The 18,322-nt window shown below is 38.5% G+C and overlaps 1 protein-coding gene across 22 annotated transcripts in view; it reads right to left on the reverse strand.

Moving 5' to 3' along the window:
• Positions 1-15,321, reverse strand: part of LOC102291795 (formin-binding protein 1) — a 54,791-nt gene extending 39,470 nt beyond the window's left edge. For 20 of the 22 annotated variants that reach the window (XM_014332063.2, XM_005917208.3, XM_005917207.3 and 17 more), the window contains exon 1: positions 6,408-10,822. In XM_014332063.2, the coding sequence (XP_014187549.1) occupies positions 6,408-6,569 (162 nt within the window). In that variant the 5' untranslated portion in view covers positions 6,570-10,822. The other 2 variants (XM_014332073.2, XM_042218803.1) reach the window with 2 other exon arrangements.
• Positions 15,322-18,322: the final 3,001 nt, after the last annotated feature.

Consider the following 18,322-nt stretch of genomic DNA (forward strand, 5'->3'; position numbering starts at 1 on the left):
ACTCACATGTGCTGTACCAATGTACCTGCACATGTGATGTGACAATAAAAGTGATTTGATTTGATTTGATTTGACATACAAAAAAAATAGCAAACCAGTATGGAGCAAAGACGTTTTCACAACACTGTTTATTACAATAACAAGAAATAGGCCTGTCACTGCACAGCTGAAGCTGAACCTCCACATGACTGACTTATGTATCTTGGTGCTGGCTCTTTTTGGGCAAGGTCTCCACATGTCTGATTTAGGAATCACAAAATAGATGTGACCCAACAGATTCAAATTGCTCACCGTCTCTGATTAAATGTCATGCTATTTGCCAAAAGACCGACACCAGTCAACTAAGCCAATATAATACATACATTTGCTCTGCAGAATTGTGAAAACGTAACTAGTTTTGACACGGAACACACTAAATGAATGACTGCCAAAATTCAATCAAGTGTAATTAGTCGTAGCCCTAAAAAACACGAGAAAAATTCAAGTAGAAATACGGAATATGATAACAAAAGTGGTTTGAATACAAACAAAACCTCTAACAGACATTAAATTTGAAACAATCTATTCCATTAATCGTCCTACTGCCCCTTGTACTAATAACTTATGACAACCATCCTTTCATCTGCTGCCTCGGACACCTGACTTTATTGCTATCAAAGCCAATATGCTGGAATCCCTTCAGGAGATGACCCAGGTCCACTGCACTTATTTTTTCAGGATACCGTCCCAGTCAGTGAGCCACATGTACTAGTGTGGTCGTATGTAAAAGAAAATAAATATAACTGTGTGACTAAATGTTTTTTATTATTCAGGAAATGGAAAACAGATTCAAACTGAGAACAAAGGGAACATTAGCAGTTACTAAATTTATGTAGGTGGTCCATGGGCTGTAAGAAAACGAATGCATATCTGTAAAAGGGTCAGCCTCATAAACTCTAGTTATTCTTGAGCGTTTTAGGAAGATTACAGTGCAGGTATCAGACTGCCACTTAATCTGAACTAATACATACTATTGAACAACAACTTTTGCAATCCCACAAATAATAAAGGCCCAGGCCATTGCCTTGCTCCCCATTTAAAGACAGGCTTTCTCAACACATCAACTCATCTGAGGCAAAGATGAGCCAGTTTCACTGGAATGGTTACAAATAGGGCTGGGCCATATTATACCGTTCACGGTAATACCGGTATAATGTTAGGCAACGATAGGAAAATGAAATATCGCGATAGAATATGAGTAAAACGCGCATGCGCAGTGCCTTTGTTTTCATACGCACATGGCCGATTGTTGAGTGAAACAGATGAACCAGAATTGGTTTGTAAAAATGGTGCAACTTCAGTGATGTGGAACTGGTTTGGTGTTTGTCCGTCAGATACACAACAAAGCACATTTTTTTTGCAGAACATGCAAGCGGCCGTCGGACTAAGATGCTCTTAAATCTGGGAGTAATCTGGGTCCTAAACTCCGTATACTTCAGGTCAAACGAACACTGCAGCATCACTAAGAGTTAAAAACTGTCTAAATTCTTTCATCTTTAATAAAACGATCAGCATTGCTGCTTTACCAGGTGTAACTATGAAGTTTAACTTCCAGGCATCCATGAAAACAAAAGTTATTACATTTAACGGAGTTAGAAGTTAGCAGGAAGCTAGCGGAAGTTAGCTCGCTAGTTTCGCTAGTTACCTAAGCATGATATTGCATGTTCTGACTGAGAGATTTCTGAAAAAAATCAAACGTACAGCTCTGCTATCACTTCCAACATAAATGAAGACAGGAAACTAAACAGCAGTGATGTTTGTAGGGTTACTGAAGTTGGGCTAGCTGGTATATAATGATGTGCTACGTGATCGCTAGCGACACAGCTATGTTAGCATAACATAAACAGTGAAGCTGGAGGACGAACACTAACACTTTTCCACTTATAAAAGTTAACGTTAAGGTTCCTGATAGTTAGAGACAAATGCAATCGCATGGCAGGATGCTGTAAACGGACCAAACTTCAGTCAGGAGAACAACTGAGATAATCCATCCACAATACGAGGTTAGTCATTAATATACTGCAACAACATGGGAATAGAGCAGCTGCCAGAGAATTCAACATTAATGAATCAATGGTACAGAAGTGGAGGAAGCAAGAAGAATGAGTTTAATAAAGTTTGATTTATCTGACTGCTTTGTTTCGCTTAATGTGCCTTATAATCCCGTGCACCTTATGGTCCGAAAAATACGTACTGCACACTGCAGTTTAATGTTGCAAAGCACCTCTTTTTAACTTCAGTGGATATTATACATGGTTATGCTCAGGATATGTCAGCCCATTTCTACTGGAAATGCCTTTTGGTTAAACTTTCAGCAAGGAATTTGCATTTGCACTGTTACATTTTTATAAAGCTTTAATGTACATAAAAACCAGCTTCTTGTTTAAGTGAAAATAAATGGATAGGTTGTCTTTTTGCGCTAGTAATGTTGTGGAGTTGTATTTTGTCTCGCATCAATTATATCGTCAGTTATATCGTTATCGCAAATTTTCAAATATATATCGTGATAAATATTTTTGGCCATATCGCCCTGCTCTAGTTACAAATTCCTGTTGGATTAAATTCACAGAAATATTTCACTTTGTAAACAATATATGATATTATGTGGTTGGAACTTCTCCCTCTATGCAAAATCTAATGAAAAAAAGGGCACAAGTTATATATGAACAGTGACTAGTATTAAAAAAAAAACTTCAAACACCAACATTCAGGCCCTTAAAATATCACTCCAACCTCTCTGATCATAGCAGAGCTTTGGTATTCAAAGTCAAAACTAATCTTTTAACCCAATCTGGGTCTCAGTAGCTAATAAAGATTTCCAGGTCATTTCATTGCTTCCATGATGTATACCTTACACTTCTTCCTTCAACTGAAAGAAGGGGCTTCTTTTCTTATCGTAACAACATTAGCAATAAGAGCTATTTGAAGGGATTTGGAATAATCCATTCAGGGTTTTTTGTTATCTTTGATGTTACGCGTTTTTGGATGCAACAGTGGCCTAATCTATGAAGATTTTATTATCTATCCTATGGGAAACAATAAAATAGTATTATCCTAATAATCAGTTCCTAACCACTGAATGATTTTGAATAACAAATGCACCTTTTAAGCAGTATATATTTCTTTAACTGTCAAAAGAAATGCAGTAAAGTCATATACAAATAGTATTGAAGCAGAAAAATTATTTTCTGGCATACTGTCTGTTCTCCTTTCTTCAGCAGCAGACAGTAGAGAGTATCAGCACGCTTACATTCAGATATTTAGTAAGCTTAGAATCAACAATTAAAATAATTAGCCTAAAATAAAAATTATGTTTAAAGAACAAGGCATCAGATCAATCATCTTTAGCACCCTGCTCCCTAGGTTTTGTTAACCTCTTAAGCCCCAACGCCCCCTGATACGGGGGCAAAAGGCAGGAGATCAGTTAGACTTGGGGCTTAAGAGGTTAAAGATTGAGATATTTGCTTTTGATTACTACCAAAGCTGCTAAGCTAAATGTGAGTATTTAGGACAGCCCTAGACTTTTCACTTCATGAAGGAATGCAGGGAGCACCAAAAGGGAACCGTTTAGCATAGTTATCTCTCCTTTTGTACAGCCAGGATAATGAGATCATGGAAAAAGCACCTGAAACAGGCCCTGTGTTACATCAGCAAACTTCTGGGCACACTTCTTATATTACTGGACTCATACCAACCCTGAAGAGGTCAGTTTGCTGCTCTGCTGATCACAGTAAAAATCAATATGCCATTAAAGCACAAGAATAAAGAAAAAGGGGCGAGGGGGGGCTATTTCACTTGTCAACTCAGAGGAAAGAACATGAAAAGGAATTACAGACTAGTAACTTTAAAAAATGAAAGTATGAATTATGTTTGGCTTTGTTTTGTTAGTAAAGAGTTTGTATAATGTGCTTCATTTATTTCTCTCTGCAACGTAGTCAATTCTACAGTAAATGAAAAATAAATTAAAAATAACAATAAGTCCCCACTGGGAAATGTTTTACTGAAATTATTTTGATGCATCGCTTTTTATTTTTTTTATTTATGCAATTGCAAAATTCCAATTAAGCCTTTAATCGGATTTCAACTTTAAACATAAGGAGTCTAACCACCCACTGAAAGGCTTTGAATGAAAAGAAAGAACAGAAAGTGATGAGGTCACACGAGCACAGAGGGTAACCCGGAGAGGTCGAGGAGACAGATGCTCACCTAGAGAGGGAGCAGTGCAAAAGTCCATGGATGCTTTTGCCTTTATTTTGAAGGGTCAATGCGTTGACTGAAGAGCAAGAACAGCAGGTCTGTGCTGTCAAAGGAGGAGCTCTTTCTTTTCTACTTGTCTAGACTTTTGCTGGTGGAAGTGAATCATGCAAGGTATATAATGACGGGGATTCCTACACAGACCACTGACTGACTGAGTTGCAGAGGTTTTTGTTTTGTTTCACACCAAACTAGTGTTATGGGTATCAGAACAGCTTTAAACTCTAATCACGGGAAATATGAGCAAGCTATTTTGAGTCTCATTAGCTGACAAACCCCGTCCCGAATGAGAAGAATCTGCTTTCACTGAGAACTGGTCATTAAATTGTGAGGATCACACCAAAGAAAGAAAGAAAAAAAACAAATAGCCCAATTGTTCTACCAAATGTAGCCTCAACTTTAAAAAAAACAAAGTTGCACAAAATGTCCTGGTCTGGTTTATTAAGTGATCATTCAGAACATTACATACAGCTTTTTACTGACCAGACAAAAGCACCACCCTCAGAGATGGAGTGAAAACTGATGTCCCCCTGAGTGGGTCAATGCAGCGTTTTCTTGTGCCTCCTCACGACAGTGGGCGTTCAGCCCGCAAGAACAAATATTTGGTGGAGATGCCAAACCCTCTCTCTGACACACATCAGGCTTTGTCCAATAAAGTGGGGTGGAACAATGCCTCCATAGCTCGGTATGACCCTCTAGTCCAGGAGGAGAAATTGGTCACGATTGATTTAAACTAAAGAGCTACATCTTTAAATCCAGGGTGTTTTCACAACTGTGGTAAACAAATCCCCCCAAACCAAATGGCTTAATTAGTAAAATTACTGAAAGTTTACTTTTAGTCAGCTGAAAACTACCTGACACCAGGTCACAGATGTGTTGCTTCATTTTGTTAAAATAAGCAGTCGAGTGTAAATTTTGCATTTGTTTGCATACTACAGCTCAAAACAAAATTATTTTCATCTGCAGCACGAGCTGTAGGTACTCGTCACTCGTCTCCAACTATGAACAAAATCATTATCAAACACCATCTAAAAGCCGGTCTGTGTTAGGATGTTACACTAACTTTAATGTTAAATGTTTAAGGCTTTGAGTGTGAAATTATGATGATTACTTCAAAGTAGGTTTGGTCTAATAATAGTTTTGTAAATGGTACACGTATTCAATCACAGCTCCACCAGCTGCAGCGTGGAGTATTTAAATAGCACAAATAAATAGCACAAAATTCAGTGAGTTACAAAAGTCAATAAGTAGCCTACCTGCAAACTTACGGGCAATGGCAAAGAAAGAACGTACACTCAGAGGCATCATAACTTGGGTTAAAAGGACTTATTATGGTGTACGCACTAAATTTACCTATGTCCTCATAATGAATTAAAGCCAAAAAAGACTAGCAGGTAGAACACTCTTCAAATACAGTGCCCCCCTGCCTCAGCCTTACCAACAACAACAAAACTGATGATGATATGAAAACAATTTTTATTATCACTTTTTAGGATCAGCTATCAACTGTCTCATGTTAGGTAATATGAAAATAACTGTGAAAGTACAAGGCACACGTGTCCAGGGCAAATGCACATGTGCAGCAACCATACACGCAAAACTTCCTGTAAAATATGAACAGCTGTTTGAGGCGGTGGATGACCTTACGTAAAACAACTCTTGTTTGCATGCACTGCAGGTATTTATAGAAATAACTCCTCTGATGGTCTGAAAATTTAAGGATGGAAGTTGATTCATGCACATGTGCATAATGCACTCTTGCTTTAGGCTATAGTTTTTTTTTTACTGTGCCATCTTGTTATTTACTTCTGTCTTGTAACACTGGTAAGAAGTATGAGCTCTCATAGGTTTGCTCCTTTAATAAGAAGAGCTTCTTGTGGCATTTATGTAACAGGACATTTCTGCATGTCAGTTGTTAGTCATAGCCAACTCAAGAAGGAAAGTTTGGACATCAAATGGAAAGTTCTGCTGCAGCTCGGCGTCTCTTCTTTCACTCAGACAGTATATCAGAACCCTTTATGACTGTTACCCATACCTTTGACTAATCCTGCTGTTTGTCTGAACTAAACGAATCACTGTGCAAATATGACTGAAGTCAGAAATACTTGACTTACAGCACTGGTCGTTTTCATCTGCAGTAGCACCTGTAGATACTCGTCACTAGGGCTCAGCGGTGGCTCTTCTTTCTGTTCCTCTTTTTGTGTAATCACAGAAAGAGCACTGTCCAGAAAAACAAAAAACTCACTTCTTCTCCGCAACATGGTCACTGTTTTCATGAAGCAACAGGATAGGAAAATAAGTCGCAAATTAATCCGTCTCACTGGGATAAAAGAGAAAAGAAAAACCTGTCCTGGAATAATAATTGAGTGCTGATAGTTTGAAGATCCAGAATACAGTGGTGCAAAGACTCCTGATAATACCTAATACGCAAACATTTTCATTTCACAGGGGCCAGTGAAAACTCCGAGAATGCACCAAGAATAAGAAGCATAATGAGAAGGAACTAGCACAGAACTTGATTAAACCATGAAGTCATTAATCTGATTACTACACCCCCTTCTACCTTTACTACCCAATAGGCTGCTTAGTGGCTAATCCTGCAAACACACATTAGCCATTGTTCCTGCTGAGCTGTTTTTCTTCTTTTTGGAGGATAAAGCTCTTTAATTCTTTATATAACACGGTCTGTGGAATGAAGGAAACTTTGAACTTTGGAAAATGCCCAATTTGAATGAACTGTAATGAATTTATATTTTAGTCTGTCAGTTGATAATCATCTCTCATTTCTTCAAGCTGAATGTTATCTACATTTAACTGTGATAGATTCCCTGTCCACAAGCTTCATAAGATTATATAAATGGATCACTAAAGCAAGAGGTGTACTGACTGTCCATTACATATAGGCTGATCTATACTTTAGCTAAATCTGGCACTCTAATTTGCGAACAACTTGCAATTGAATCAACCTATAACAGCATTTTCTGATATTAGCTTATTGCAGATATATGCTATTATAGCACATAGGAAAGATCCTCTGTGAACTTACCTGAACTACTGTTTTAAAGATTTCAGCCATAATTACTATTGCTACTTTTTGTTTTGTTTTGTTTTTTAACAGCTAAATTATGAGAGGAGTGCTAAGTGCTAATGGCAGTGCTAAGTTATCACCAGTTTGACCAGCTCAAGGCATCCATAGCTAAGGGTGTATTACACAAACACAATCCCTCTCATCATTGCTGAAATTCATCCCCTATAAATAAATAAGCTATGAAAAGACTTCTTGCAGTGTTTGTCGGTCTAGTGTCAGATAATGTAAAATAATGAGCTTAAAAAAGCTCCAACATGCACCAAAACAGTCTCAGCACCCACCTTGCATTAAAAGCAACCATGTAAATGAGAGTGGTAACTGCACAGCTGCAGATTGCTCATCTTTGGAACCAGCCTCAATTGGCCATTTAAGGAAATGCACCTTTGGCACTTGGACATTGGCTTCATTTTTACAGGCCCAGAGGTTGCTGCTTGGTAAATAAATACAGACACATGCCAAAGCAGTGAGTTAATACTGACTTCAGGTTCTAAATGACACCCCTGCTCAGCTGTCCCTAATAGTATAGATGCCGGGTTTCAAGGCAGTCATGCTACATGTTGCCATGACATGCCCGATTTAAATACTTTTCACTGAATAACATACTAACAACATGTTCCTTTGCAGTGGCTCACACTATACTGTCTGAGATTACTGCACATCTTTGTCAACAAGTCTTAAAATCAAATTATGGCTGCCATGGGACTTATGTAATTTAAAAAAAAATAACACAAACAAACTGCACTACCTTATAATTAGGTCTGCTGGCAAACATTGTGGTTGTAAATGAGAGACTAGATTAAGCATGTTTGCATCTCGTGTATTTTACACTTTGACCCAAATGTCTTGCTAGAGACTTTCTTCAGAAGTGACACGGAACTTTTATTGCAAATGCTTCCAACTCACTCCAGCTTAGCTTCAGATAACTGATTACTGTTTTTCACTAGTGTACTTGTTTTTTTTTTGGTTTTTTTCACTAGTGTACTTGGGTTTTTTTTGGTTTTTTTCACTAGTGTACTTGTTAAACCAACACAGCTGAACAAAAGCCAGTAATCTGCTAACAGGCCACACAAACTGTGGGACCATAACTGGATTTTATAAATCCATTCATTTCTCTCTCTTTTACGCTCATGTTAATATGTGTACTACTTCTCCACAAGGTAAAGGCCTTAGGGAACATGGAGTACTTTCACTTATCTAAATGAGCTGAGATATGTGCTACAGTTTCCCAGGCAATCTCTAAATTATGTGGCAGTCGTTTCGCTCCACCCTAACATGCCTCATCTCAGGATATGAGTAAAGATGACTCTTTTTAGGGGCTGCCTGACAAGACAGGCAGATTACTCATCATGGAGGCACTTACACACAAAAAAACGTTGACAAAGTTCTATGCAGTGTTTTCTATTTTAATGTACAGTATATGGAGGGCAACACCTATTCAGGGAGAAATGTGAGGGACATAGCTGTTACTGAATGGGAATCAGGGTTAAAGATTTAAATGGCATTTACTGTTAAAGCTATTTTACACTACAATCAGTGCTCTCTGTCCTCTCTGCCTGGCATCATTAACTATTAATTATTAATGTAAGTGCACACAATTTACCTTCTACCTTATTCAAAATACCAGTCTAGCTGAGACAAAATAGGTTTAATGCAGAATCCTGCAAAAGCAGAATCCATTACAACACTGTAGTTTTCCAAGGAAGCCTCAAAAAAGCTCACACAGTCACTTATTAACCATAAAATATGAAGTCAGTTCTTATTCTTATTCTAACTGTAAAGGAAGGAATATCACAGATATAATCAAAACTGAAGGGACTGAGGCTGAAGAACCAATGCCTGTTTAAGAAGTTGGTGCATCCCCCCCAAAAAACTACAACGCATAAATGCTGTATTGACATGGTCAAAGCAAACAAACTGTATTTTAAAGCTGTTTCCAAACGAGTGAACATGAAAAGAGTGTAAGAGACAAGAGCTACTGAGCAATATTAAAGAAAGGCATGAGTGGGCTAGAGTAATTGGTAGAAATGGAGTCCCGCAGTTAAAAAAGTGGGAGACAAACGTGTAGTAACTGGATGTCTGCATGGTCCAGTTTTTATTACCACTAAATCATTTGACATGAATAAAGTCCTGAAGTAACTGATAATATGGTCTGACCACATCTTGAATAAAAATGAACAGATTTCCAGAAGGCAAAGTATCAGGAAGTGCATTCACAACAACCACTAAACTCATGTTTTCAGCACGTTCTCTCACACACACACACACACACACAGTTTGTCTTTGGGGATAACAAAAATGTAAAAGCCACAAAAATAACAAACAATAAATACACTACCATCACTACAAGTCACACTTACAGTATGCAGTACAATATAACAGCAATTAGGATAATACAGACAGCTACAAGGTTCAGGTGACAACATGTCAACTTGGAGTGACTGCAGTTCAACAGCTGTATATTTGCCACTGTCACAGCAATGATTAGAGTCTGGCTTTATAAATAACAAAAGAGGTGGTGACTAAAGATTTGAGGTTACAGTTACACTCTGTGGTGGGAGGAAATGAGTCACATTTCCATGGACAACATGACAAAACGGCCTAAACCGCTCCCATTGTGGAGGAAGTCACGTGTCATCTGAAAAGCACCAAATTTTCACATTTAAGAAACCAGCAAATGAGAATCAAATCAAATTCTACTTTAAATGGTCTAGCTAATTTTAAAAAAAATGCTGTGAGCCAATTCTGTATGAATACCACTTTCTTCTGCTCTTCACTCCTTAAGAGCCTTTAGAACAAATCCAGATTCATTCATCTTTGTTTTAGCATCACAAGAGCTTAAAGGAGGAGGAGAAGAGAAAATGGACTGGAAGTGGTATCGCTGAGTCAGCAGGTGGGTGGTGACGGGTACAAGATTTAATGGTGAGAGCAATGGTGGTTGTAGTCTGCCAAGGGTTTCAGGCTCTGACCCCCACTGACTCCAACACACTGATAGAAAGAAACAAGCTAGCTCAGGTTTCAGTCCTGGAAGTGCCCTGAATATCAAGAGAACACCAGGAGGGATGAGGCTAGACCCCAGGGGAGCTTGAATCAAGATGAAATGGAACAGCAGAAAACACTGGGGAAATATCTACCTAACACTAGACTCCAAAAACACCACCAGGAAAAGAGCCCTGAATACTTCACTGCTGCAAATGCAAGACTAAAACCATCAGGTGTTGACTTAAAATTTCCAATTAAAAATATAAGAGAAAGCAAGCAAGTTTACAAATCCTCTCCAAACCGTACAACTTTCCCTTTTGATGGCCAATACACAGATCCATGTCTTGGGTGAAACTGTCAATACAATACAATGCACAATCAAAGAAACTGGGAAAGTTCACTTCACTTCTGTGGGATATTGTGTCCTCATTCATAAATCCAGAGATGCTTCTGTAAAGCTCAACTCACCTTAAGCTGCTGCTCTCTGAGTAGAGTTTCAGCCTTGTCCATGTTGCCTCATCAATTAGTTATGTCACAGGAAAAGACACTTTTACATCCTACAGGCAGTGCAGACTTAGTGGACTCCAACATAACTGTGAGAAAAGCAGCTTCTGTCCGGTTCCCAAATTATCCACACGAGAGAAGTGAAACATTCAAGGTGTGTCATAATGGAAAGCTCTATAGTCACATTGTAAAGCCAGAAGGTGAGGTTAACTTCTTTTTTCAGTTTTCACAGCTATGCAACTTTGGTTTTTGAGAATATTATGTGCATCTTCTTCTTTCATTGATCTTCATATAGTAGCACCTCTGCAGCTTAAAGCACCAGCTCTACACTGTGCATCTGAGCAACATCTCAGAGGAAATGCTGCGGTCTTGCTTTCTTCAATACTTCAATCTGACTTGATTTAGATTTTTTGTTTTAAATTAAAGGTGACAAGACCTCTATAGTTAGGAACAAAATTTTAATTTTTTTCTGACACCAGGTCCACATTGAAACAGTCACAAGTTAGACCACATTTGACTTCCTTCTTGTTTCGTTCCATTCGGTCACATTTGTACATAATGCTTATTCCCTTTTGTGCATGCATGTGATTCTAATTGTTTTACTCAATTCTCTGCTTTCACAAAAAGAAAGCCAGTTATTTCCTAACAATCTTGCAAAGACTTTGATGCCAACTTACTTTTTATAGCATTTTGTCAGAATGTAATGATGTTTAATATCCTGATTAGGTTGTATTGTCAGTGGCAAATGCTGTTTAGAAATAATGTTGCAAACCACAGCTAGGCTCTTCTGACACACTGTTTCTGTAACACTGATCTAACTGGTACTGTGACAAGGACATGAGTGTGATGGCATGCCAGTAAACATTCTCAAAAACTTTCTTTAAGAACACAGTGAATGCTATTATTGGTGCTGTGATGTTGCACCAAAGGTATTCAACATTTTGGAGTTGACTGGTTGGTGCTTTACTCATTGTGAGTAATGCAGTTCAAACAATAAAGACCCACCACAAGTCAAGTTCATTTATTTACCCTGTTAGTCTGTCTAACGCTCACATTTGCAAGCCACAAAAGTAATTTGATACAGTTCTGCTAACACTTTATTCTCTATTGTGATAAAGTTTCAGTTATACTCTACTGTCTCCACAAAGCAGCAAAGGGAGAAATATCGCCATAAGATCTGTTTGCACTACCTCACCATGTGGCTAAGAGTTTAGAAACTGTGCTCTACTTTTACTTCACTTCCTGAAATATCATACACTTTCCTGTTCAAAGCGAGAAACAACAGGATGAGCTTGTTGAAAAAGTTCAGTGCATGTCGTGACTCAACCTTCATCTGTCATGCTGCATGCTCCTTTTAAGGCTAATGTCCAGTAATTTGTGTTGTGCCAGGCTAATAACTACAGCTGCAATGATTAAGCAATGGATGGTTTACGCAAGCAGAATTTTTGATATTTCATCCATTCATGTTCAGCTATGCTGTTCTCTCTAGATTTATAGCAAATGGATAGCGTTGCATTAAGTGAGTGCAACATTACACTTGTGACAGCTAATGCTGAAACCGTGCACTCATCTTAAAACAGTTATTATGATAACTATTTTATTGTGAAAACTTTTCTGCCTATAGCTCTTCAAATGTGAGGGATGTCTACTTATATTTGTTTAATAAACATAAAAGTAACTGGATTGTACATAATAAAGATCGTGCATAGATGCAGGGCACAACTAAATGTACATGCAATCTAACCAACAACATACTGGTTAGTTACATCCTTGTTCTACTTAAAAGTGTGGGTGCTGCCACAATAGCATAGCTGAGGTTGCTGTGTTGGGACGACAGCCCAATTAGCTGTGTGCATTGTCCACCTGCAGAGCACTGCTCAAATCAACCTGCATGTTGAAGAATCAAGTGTCTGGACTCTATTCAGCCTGCTAAGAAAAAAAAGCAAGCATCTGGTTGTAATACATTATTCTCTGCAAAAAAAACTTGTAAATGCTTTCCAGACCAAAAGGTACACATGAAAGTCTGTAAAGTACCTCAAGGGTATGTTGGCTATGCATGACTACCTAGGCAATAGCATTTGTCAGCTAAGCATTGTGGTACAAAAATGAAAATACACAGAGAGCACAGAAAAACTGCAACAAAATGTGGAGTGCCATTGGTTTTCTTTGTGAACTTTGGACCAGGTAAATTACTGGAGAATTCAGTGAGTGGCTCCCCCTCCATTTTTTTTTAAATGAAAAAACATCCCTACGTTAACTATCTCCAGACCACTTGATGTCTACTAGAAGAAAAAAAATCAAACTTATAACATTGACTTTAGACTGCTGTTTGTGTCGGGGCAAAAAGGGCTCCAAGCTGCAATCCTAAAGAGACTGTAATGTGATATATTGCACACAGGTAAAAACCAAGCAAATACATTTCTCAAGCTGAACACCTCATATTAAAAGAAGCTGTGTTTGCTATAAATATTTGCATGAAAAACGGTGCAACGTGAGTTTATGTAAATACACTCTGACCCTCCTGACGGGTTCAAATCTATACTCCGTGCTTGGCTTCATGCATGTCTGTGCCAAAGCACAAACTAGCACATGTGCTATATTTAAAACGTGCAATTGATTGTGAAACAGCCAACAAGCAAGCACCTCTGGGGGGAGAAGAATCACTCTTTCACACTTGCAGCAACTACCTATTATCGAGTCATAAAAAAAGAGTGCTGTAATGTTCATTACTGCTTTGCTTTTTCCTTTTTCTTTACATGGTTGCCTTACAAGTGTGAGCATGTGTCTGAATACAAATTAGGAAATGCCAGCTAGCTTGATGAGGGCTACTTCCAGGTTGTAAGAAGTTCAACACTGCCTGAAAGTCAATTTCAAAGAGGAATAGGCTTAAAAGTGACATCATGGTAGAGGAATTTATTGTAGTCGGGTCACCGGGCTTCTACTTTGTCTTCTGCTGCTGCTCATAAAGGTCTTGGTGACTCCAGGAACCATATTATTGTCTTTTCAGACAGGCCTATGTAGTATGCGGTTTCTTTTTTTTTTCACAGCAACTATCTTGACATGAAATAAGAGGTGTTACTAATCACATTAATTACACCTCTGATCCTTCGCTAATGTGATTAGCAACACCTGCGTTAACCTGCTATTTCGAAACAGCTACTATGGCAAAACTTTTTACTTCAAAATCTATCTGAAATCTCTCTGTAGATGCAAATACTTTTTAGAGAATGCAAATAACTACACAGCTGGGGTGCTTAAAAGTAGCGACTGTAATAAATCCATAAGTAGTGAAATGAGTGTAACCTGCTACTTAGTGGAAGAACGAGTTCAACATTTGCCTCTGGTTTTAGTAACCTCAGGATCAGAGATGCACAACTAGGGGAACTTAACCTTATCTACTTCCTCTGCTTGCTTTGATAATGCAGCATGTGAGATGTGCGCATTTATCTGCGGGTTAGCCATGCATTCATTACACGGTAACAAGCAAAGAGAAAAAAAGGCAACCGTCGCCGCAAAGAGAACAAACAGCCACAACGATTTGTCTGCGCTGGGAAACGGGAATTGCCGTGTTATATTGCGAGGGGGTGTGTGCAAAAGCGTGGTTTGAAAGGCTCAAATGTAAACTAAAATGGATGGCGAGCTAACGCTAGCTGCCCATATTTATGCACCATTCCCTTCTTGCTAACAACACTATGCCACCTCGTAGTAATAAAACACACAATCTCACGCAATAACTGCTACAAATTAGCCCCCTTTAGCTTATGTCATCGAACACTAACACGCATAAAGACGTGCTCACTAGACATCGTTTTTAGCGGAAAAAAGCGGGGTACTGCGCATTGTCACACGCGTGTTTATTCTGAGAACCGTTATACGCACGCACTCAATGATAAAGCGAGAGCAAACGTTACAAGTGCACCAGGACTCACCCATAGCTCTGTCCCCCAGCTCATGGTTTCAGTGTGATGTCCTAAGAATAATCCACAGCTCGTACGAGGTCTTTCCAACACACACAGCGCCGATAGCAGACGTGATTTTTGCCTCTGTGGTATTCGCCTGTCAACGTTGAGAAGAAAAAAAACGCTCCTCTCCTTGTAGGTGTTTTTTTCACACTCTCATCCTGTCTGACACAAGATGGCCAAGAGCTGCAGCATAATCTTCAAACAGGGTAGTCTCGCTAAATGCAGCGCGCGGGCACAAGCGCCAATGACAGCTGCTCCTGCGCGCGCACAGCCGAGAAGAAAAAAAAAGCCTGGTGGGGGGTGTCACTGCGGGGTTGTCCAATAAAGCCTTTACCGATATCTCTGCTCGCTCACTCTCCTCGCTGTGTCATTGCACTGGTGAAAAGCCCGTTTAGAAATGCTATATGAACGCAGGGGAGTGGTGTGAAAGGGGTCGCCACCCTTGGCAGATGTTGCATTGAATAGTCCCAGAGGGTTTCGGAGTAACTTCTGGCCAACAAACCCTACTTTCTCTCTCGTCTTTTGTCAGGGTCCCCCCCCACTCCTTGTCTGATGAGCCATGGCGATCACGCATGACGCCGACAACGCCTTTAATGTAACATGTACCTCACAAGATCCACAATGTGTTACATACTTATAGGTTTGATGTATATTTTCTATCTACTTAAAACTTTGCGTAGCGACAGGTGGCCGTTGTTTGCGTCATCTAGCGCAATTATACATAAAACTACTTAGGGTAGCTAAACTAGTTTAGTTCTCAAATAAAAAGTACCTTATACTTGCTCCCTCTTGTTCCAAATGATATTTTTATGTTCCCTACAATATACGCTAATTAAGTATAAATATAACTATATGTTACAAATAGGGAATTATTTTCATATTCAACATATCATCCAGGCGTAAACATTGGTCTAATCAGACACCTGTAATGGCCATCACATTTATTGTGATGATTTATGTCGATCGTCTTTATTAGAAAACATTTCAGTCACGCACTATGCTTTCCTCCGTTACTATAGCAACACCCCCATCTGTTGGCAGAAAACAGAGACACACCAGTCCAACCAGTGTGCGTATCAGCACAGATTAAAGAAAACAGAAAAGCACTACAAAAAGAGAACAGGGATCGTGTTTGTTATGCCTGGATTAAAATACTCATAAGGATCAGATGATTTTGAAGTAGTTTTTAATTGTGCACGGTTTTTGGGGACTTTGAATGAAACAAGCCGTGTCTCATTTGTTACCTTTGCGCTTGTTAAAGTGAAAATGTTACCTCTTGTCAAGCTCCATATTTATATTCTTGGACTATATCACTGTACATCAGCATATAATAACAGTTCTCCAGAGCACAACACAAAATAATTTCGATCAAAACATTTTATTATTTTAGATCAGGGGTCACCAACATGGTGCCCACGGCCACAAGGACCACGAGTCACCAGCGGCCTGTTCTAAAAATAGCTCACCATAGCGCCACTTAGCAGTGAGCAGCATCTAAGATTTTTGTTGCTATTCTTTTTTTTTTTTTAAATCACACTTGCATTGGTCTAAATTAGATTATTTTATTTTTTTAATTTAAACAACAACAACAAGTGTTTCATTTTAGATCAGGACTACTGGTCTTCACAGCAACGGTTGCCGTGGAGACAAGCTAGCTGTCAGCAAAGAGGAGGAGATGATTAAAACATCTTGCAATCCAAAGGCGAAGACACGTCGCTGATGGAGGACACTGAGTCGACACTTGATCTTGCATTTTTAACGGACATTACTGGAAAACTGGACTATTTGAACGGTGAGCTCCAAGACAAAGATAAGATTGTTGCTGACATGATGCAACAAGTCCAGACGAACATTTTCTCTGTGCATTTATAGAGAAAAAGGGTGCTGCACTTTGAACAGCACGCAATGCCAGGGTCCCCACTAACATACAAAGAAAGCAATACCAGATGTTCTCAGTGGCAACATGACAATGTCATGGTAAAGTTGGATTTAAATATTGAAAAACAGATGTGTTTGTTAAATGTACTATATGATCATTTAAAAAAATGCTGCAGATTTGGTGACAAGTTCAGTATTATCAGAAACTTGATTTTTCTTTGTTACATAGTTACATAAGTGATCATCTGTGTAAACATGGTGCAACATAGTGCATGATTTGTTAAAAATTGTTAGTGGCAAGTGACAATGTTGTACATGTTATCATTTGAAAATGTAAATACTTGCAGAGACTTATAGAACCATAAAGTGTTGCATGTTTTTATTTATCTTTATATAAGAAAGTAATTGAATATATCAGTCTAAATCAATATTATAAAATACTCAGCCAGCAGGTTCTCAACTTTAGAGACCCCAACTGCTGTGCAAATGTCTTAATCTGAACGTAATCATAAAAATGTTATCAAGTCTACACGTATCTTTTAATGTCATTTAGGGGAAACAATCTGTTTTTCATATGTTTAGAAATGTTTTAAACACAATCACATCAACTTTTTTATTGTAAATTTCCTTTTTTGTTTTTATGTCTGACTTTACTTTGTCCCTTTGTAGTCAATGCTCAACTTGCTTGCAAGTCTGATAACATAAATAATTTTCTATTCTGCAAAATTGTTGTGTGAAATAACTGTGCTAAAAGGTCCCTTTCACACAGATTTGACTGTTTTGACATATCCAGTTAATCATCCAGTTAAATTCTGTCCTTTGTCCTTGTGTGACAATAGATGTTAGCCTCAGGCCATCAGCTCTTCAGCCTCTGAAAGGACCAAACCTGTGACACTCCAATGCATCTCTCCTATAGGAGATAAAAAGCAGATTCTGTGAGACGCCTTTCAAGCAAGCTGTTAACTCTCAGAAACTTGTCCTCTGATTCAGTTATGGCTTTGGGTCTGCCAAACCTCTTCCTGTCACAGTTTGCCCCAGTTTCTGAGTGCCTTTTGATGGTGAAGGAAACTACTCGCTGACACCTTCTTTGCCATTTCTCTGTAGGAAAGACCTACATTTTTAAGTGTTATGATGGTATGTCTCTCTTCAATTCTCTTAATTGTCTTTTTTTTCACCATTTTTGTAGCAACACACTACTTTCTGCAGTGAAACACTTTTCAACTGATGCTCACGAGGGTATGGTACCACAGTGTGTTCCAACAATGCAGACAGAGGGGGTTGTAAGTAATCCAGAAAAGTTGGAAATAGCACCAGCTTTCAAGGCTTGCTCAACCTCTATTGATTTAACAACTTTAAATTATTAACCCATTTTATGTTAGCTGAAAAAGGCATTTTTGTATAATTCTGAAATGTAGATTATTTTTCAGTTTTGGGTAACCTTACACTTTTAACCTCTGGCAGTTCACCACTTAATTTTTCCACACTATTCACACTATTCATTGGACTTGAACAACTTGAATTGTTTTGAAAATTGCAATTATTAAGACTTTTATTAAGTTTATTAAATATTTTTTTAAGTGCAGCTTATGATGATATGAGTGTCTGCACTGCCATCTGC

This window comes from Haplochromis burtoni, unplaced genomic scaffold (assembly GCF_018398535.1).
Source record: "Haplochromis burtoni strain Fernald_Lab_line unplaced genomic scaffold, NCSU_Asbu1 Contig_23, whole genome shotgun sequence".
Classification (NCBI taxonomy): Eukaryota; Metazoa; Chordata; class Actinopteri; order Cichliformes; family Cichlidae; genus Haplochromis; species Haplochromis burtoni.